At 50.9% G+C, this 6,000-nt stretch overlaps 1 protein-coding gene across 1 annotated transcript in view; it reads left to right on the top strand.

The window, feature by feature from the left end:
• Window positions 1–3,266: 3,266 nt before the first annotated feature.
• The window catches only part of OGA (O-GlcNAcase), a 104,420-nt gene continuing 101,686 nt past the window's right edge, over window positions 3,267–6,000 (top strand). The window contains exon 1 of the mRNA XM_040435858.1: window positions 3,267–3,699. Coding sequence (XP_040291792.1) covers window positions 3,528–3,699 — 172 coding nt within the window. The 5' untranslated portion in view covers window positions 3,267–3,527. The remainder of the gene's footprint in view (window positions 3,700–6,000) is intronic.

Below are 6,000 nucleotides of genomic sequence, written 5' to 3'. Positions count from 1 at the left end.
GGCGGACCACGGAAGAATCCAAACAGCAGGCCGACCATAGGGGCAGTGCGGCCACAGCGGGCTCTGAGGAAACTAATCGTATTGTCAATGGCCGCCCACTTTCACACTCGCGTTTGGTGCGGATCCGTTCAGGACGGATCCGTTTGTATTATCTGCAACATTGCCAAAACTGAGCCGTCTTGAACACCATTGAAAGTGAACAGAGGACGGATCCGTTTTTTCTATTGTGTCAGATTGTGCGCAGGACGGATCCGTTTGGCTCTGCTTCGTCAGGCGGACACCGAAACGCTGCAAGCGGGTTGTATTACTGGAGACTGACGTGATGCAAACTGATGCATTCTGAGCGGATCCTATTCCATTCAGAAAGCATTAGAATGCAAACTGATCCGTTTTGGACCGCGTGTGAGAGCCCTGAACGGATCCCGCAAACGTAAAACCAAAACGCCAGTGTGAAAGTAGCCTAAACAGTGCGTATTTTAAGGCTCCATTCACACGTCTGTAGTGTGTTTTGCGGATCCCTAAAACACGGACACCGGCAATGTGCATTCCGCATTTTGCGCACCGCACATTGCCGGCACTAATAGAATATGCCTATTCTTGTCCGCAATTGCGGACAAGAACAGGACAAGTTCTATTTTTTTCCGGAACGGAATTGCAGACCCGGAAGTGTGGGTCCGCAATTCCGTATCCGGGCAGCACATCGTGCGGCCCCATAGAAATGAATGGGTCCGCAATTCCGTTCCGCAAAATGCGGAACAGAATTGCATAAGTGTGAATGGACCCTTAAAGGGAACCTGTCACCTGGATTTTGTGCATAGAGCTGAGGACATGGGCTGCTAGATGGCCGCTAGCACATCCGCAATACCCAGTCCCCATAGCTCTGTGTGCTTTTATTGTGTAAAAAACAGTTTTGACCCATATGCAAATGACCTGATATGAGTCCTGTATCCGGAGATGAGTCCAGCGGAAAGGAGCCCAGCACCGCCCCGCGTCCTCCGAATCTCTTCCTTGCTGGCGTCACAGAGCTGGAGCGCCGAAATCTCGCGATGCGCGACCTAGCGCATGCATAGTTCGTTCCCTGTGCTGATGCCAGCACAGGGAATGAACATGATGCCGATACAGCGCATGCGCTAGCTCGCGCATCGCGAGATTTCAGCGCTCCAGCTCTGTATCGCCAGCAAGGAGGAGATTCGGAGGACGCGGGGCGGTGCTGGGCTCCTTTCCGCTTGACTCATCTCCGGATACAGGACTCATATCAGGTCATTTGCATATGGGTCAAAACTGTTTTTTACACAATAAAAGCGCAGAGAGCTATGGGGACTGGGTATTGTTGATGTGCTAGCGGCCATCTAGCAACCCATGTCCTCAGCTCTATGCGCAAAATCATGGTGACAGGTTCCCTTTAAGGGTATCTGTCAGCAGTTTTGTCCCTATGACACTGGCTGACCTGTTACATGTGCTCTTGGCAGCTGGAGGCATCTGTGTTGGTCCCATGTTCATATGTGTCCACACTGCTGAGAATTTTTTTTTTTTACTATATGCAAATGAGCCTCTAGGAGCAACGGGGGCGTTACCGTTACACCTAGAAGTTCTGCTCTCTCTGCACTTTGATTGACAGAACCAGGTGTGATCATGTTTACACTGCCTGGTCAATCACCTGCTGACAGATGCACTTTAATCAGAGCGCGCAGCGGCCATATGGCCACGCGGTACTCAACTGCCGCGCCGCCACATTGCGTCTGTGAACACACCAGGCCACGTGGTCATCCCCTAGGGGTTCAAGAGCTCATACACATTAGCGATGAGCGAATCGACTTCGGATGAAACATCCAAAGTCGATTTGCATAAAACGTAGTTCTAAGGCTACACGCACACGAACGTTGTTTGTTTCCAATCCGTTTTGTTTTTTTTGCGGATAGGATGCGGACCCATTTAGTATGTCCGTTCTGTAGCCCCGCCAAAAAAAAATAGAACATGTCCTATTCTTGTCCGTTTTAGGCATTGTTACAATGGATCCGCCCAAAAAAAAAAAAAAAAAGGATGGCATACTGATGTCATCTATTTTTTTTTTGCGGATCCGCAAATCACATCCGGTCGTGTGCATGTAGCCTAATACTGTTGTGTTGGCTCCGATGAGCTGAAGTTATTGCTCGGAACCGAACCCGAGTTTTTTTACAGTACAAATTAATTGATGAAGTTATTGCGCAAATTATAATCGCGAAACTTTGAGAAGCAATAACTTCAGCTCATCTGAGCCAATACATTCTAGGAGCTCCGTACAGTATTGGAACGAAGTTAACACACATGTATGGTTTAGGACTGGAGGTAAGGGTTAAAGGCTATGTACACTTTTGGAGGCAATTTTTGTTTAGGATTGCAAGTTACTCATTTTTGGCAAAAAAAATAAAAATCATAATTTCAATTGGCTTTTATTAAAAATATTGAGCCATTCTGTCACAAAGGGTTAACAGTTTTTCTAATTGTGCGACTGGTACTTTCACTTTGTGCCGTCATCGAATAAACCGTATCAGTATAAATAAAGCGGAGACGAGAATACCCCTTTAACAGCATTTAGAGAGTTGCTTTACGGCAGCCCCGAGGGCCATCGATAGCTGATCGGTGGGGGTCCAACCCCCGTCACCCCTGCCGATCAGCCGTTTGAAGAGGCCAGTGACGTCACGTTCATCGGTCACGTGGCCTATGGGCAGCTCAGTCCCATTCAAGTAAACGGGGCTGAGCTGCAATACCAAGCACGGCCACTGTACAATGGAGGCCTCAGCACCCATCCCAGCACACAGCTGATTGTGGGGGCGCCCGCAGTCGGACCCCCACTGATCAGATATTGATGACCTGTCCTGAGAATACCTGATCAGTACTGTACTCCCAGAAAAACCCCTTTGTGCTCCATCATCCCGGAGACCATGACAGGCGGACAGTTCCACCCTGTGGAGTTGCCTCCCTGGCACTTTTATGTCAGGTTTGAATAAAAAAAATAAAAAAAAAGAAGAAAAAGAAAATAAGCTACGCCCCTTTAACTATGTCCTAGTCAAGACTCTATGGCTCCGCTAGCCCCACAGCCCATGATAGGCGCACTATGCCAGCACCGATAGAGTTAACCGTCACCTCCCTTTGACGTCAGGTCGCCACGACTGACTCCGCCTCCGACCGGTCAGTAATGAAGTGCTCGCGAGACCCCGCCCTCCTGACGTCACGCCGCAATGCCTGGCGCAGCCCTAGTCCCCGCCCTCCTGACGTCACGCCGCAGGTTCGGGCGCATGCGCGGTCTGAGGTAAACAGACTCCTGGGCGAAGACGGTCGGCAGATCGGTAATTCGCTGCCGGTGACGTACAACGGAGGAAAACCGGGTGTCGTGAGCGGCAAGAAAGACGATTGATAACCGGCTGCCGTTTTCTTTTTGAGATCCCAGCCCTGCGGGGTGTTTTTTTTTTGTTTGCCCGTGTCTGAGCCGACTGGTTCTATCCGGTTCTTGCGCCTGCGCACTGAGTTCCTGGCGAGAAGAAGACAGGATGGTGCAGAAAGACGGGCAAGCGGCGGCCGCCGTCCTCTCCGAACCGGACCAGGAGGCCAACCCGAACCCCCTGGTGCCTGAACTGGTGTCCCCCGTGCCTGCAGCAGAGGACACCGACACGGAGACCGAGACCTCGGCGGGCAGGAGGTTCCTGTGCGGCGTCGTGGAGGGTATGTGCCCCTTGTATTATGGGTGGGAGCCCCCGTCTCTCCCAGAGCCCTCAGAAGTCTGTTGGAGTAGTGCATCTTATATTCGCGGGGGAGACGGCTGCTGCTGCAGTTCATTTTAGTTTTTTTATTGGGGGGGGGGGGGGGGGTAGAAATAAACTGACAACCCTGTGTGACTGGGAGCCCATGTACGTGACAAGTAGTCGCCGGATTGTAATTCTCATAGAGATTGGACGACCCCTCCCTCCCCAATTTGTTTGGTCTAAGGCGGTAATCTCCAACCTGACCCTCTCTCAAAGATACAACTCCCAGCATACTCTGCATGCTAGGAATTGTAGTTTCCCAATAGCCGGAGAGCCTCAAGTCGGAGGGCATGTGCTGGTGCGACATCCCCTTGCCCAGTGTTAACCAAGCCGTGCAGTCGCAAAACTACAACTCCTAACATGCCCAGACAGGCGCAGACAGTTTTCCAATAGCTAAGAGATTTGGAGATCACCGGTTGGAGGACGTCCCTCCAGATACCGACATCGCCCTTCCCAGTCTGAGGGAGTTCCCAATCCCAGTTGGGTCAAAGGCATCAATCACCGTCTAATGGTTGCAGAACTACAGCTCCCAGCATTCTCTGGCGGCTGCAGGCAGTTTTTCAGCAGCTAGAGCAGCAGTCCGCAACCTCCGGAGCCCCAGCTGTTACACCACAAATCCCAGCATGCTCCATTCACTTCTCTGAGGGTTTCCAAAGCATCCGAGCAAATGTACATGCTGGGAGTTGTAGTTTCTCAACAGCTGGAGTGCCGGAGGTTGCAGAATCCTGGTGGAAGCGCGTCCCTCCAGGAATTGGCCAGGCGTCCCCTTCCTCCCAGGCTCAGCCATCTTTGTGATGTCAGATGTCATCATTGAGATATCGGGTCTTAGAGGTCTAATCCTGAAGGGGTTGTCACTATAATGCGGTGCTCGGTAACCGTCAGATCTCCAGCAGTGGTGAAAGTCCCAGCATGCTATGACTGGTTCACAGCGCCAGTACCCGCTGGGGGTTGTGCGGTCCCTGGCTGATTGCCGGTGTCCCTGCAGGTTGCAGCACCGCGTCCTCCAGCGTTGTGTCCATGTTTTAGCTGATCCCAGTATGGCGCCTGCAGGAACGGCAGCATAAGGGGCTCTGTGCGCCCCCGTCCAGCCTCCTGCAGCATGTCAGACTGTGAGCTGATGGGGCCACTATTGAAATGAACTGTACTGTGAGGCACATGCAGATCTCCACAGCCCCTATGGGCTGCCCCCACTAATCCTCTGAAGTGCACAAGACCCTCCTTGTAAAGGAGCCACATTGATTGGGGGCCACATTGTCAGCCTGAACCAATTCCAAGGGCCAAACAACTTTTGAAAGCGGTATTACCAACTGAACTACTAATGAGCATACAGTATCTAGTGACACTTCTAGTAATGGGGGAGTACATACAAGATACAGGTGAGCAGCCACAACACATAGACATGTCTGTTACCAGGTGGTCGGGGGCCGCACAGAATGGGATTGACCATGGGACTGATTATCGATATTCTGTGCATTTTCATAAAAAATTAAAATTCTACACAAATCTGCTGTTAAATGAACATGTTTTATAATATAAATCTAATGCAAACAATTACGCCCAGAGATTTATTATAATATATAGCGCCATATCCAGCAGCACCGCGACCCCTCCCCCCTCACTGACTACCATGACCTGCTTGCTTATTATCATTTAGTATAGTTGCTTTATTAATGTATAATTTACATTTATAACATACTGGTGCCAAATGCCAATTTCCACCACCCCTCCCCCACCTCAGTAACTACTCCAATAAACAACAGTATTAGATGAAAGAAAATAAAATCTCCTTTTCAGTAGACCAGAAGAAAAGGTGGCCATTTGGCAAACCAAGCGGTCCAGCTGGGCTGACGGCACTGCAGCCACTCCTCCAGGGCCGGGACTTCAGCTCCTCTCCAGGAGTCCCGCCATTCGCGCGCGCGCCTTGTTGAGCCGCGAGACTTCGAGACAGAATGGGAGCGCGCGCGCTGGACGCATTATCCGCAAGGTTAGATGCCGATACCGATAACTTAGAAAATTATGAATATCGGCCGATAACATCGGTAAATCCGATTGGTCGATCCCTACTAGTGATATATGCCCTTTAAATCTGTGTATTGGGGCCTCAATCTGCGGGATCCCTCAGCGTTGCCAAATATTCGGGGGTGACGGACTCCTTTCGGGTGTCGTCTCTGATATGATGCTCCATTCATCCATGGCAGCGGCTCCCCTTTTGTGCGCAGCT

This window comes from Bufo bufo, chromosome 6, assembly GCF_905171765.1.
Source record: "Bufo bufo chromosome 6, aBufBuf1.1, whole genome shotgun sequence".
Lineage (NCBI taxonomy): Eukaryota > Metazoa > Chordata > Amphibia > Anura > Bufonidae > Bufo > Bufo bufo.
The sequence above is the reverse complement of the archived record's forward strand: the minus strand, read 5'-3'. Positions and strand labels throughout refer to the sequence as shown.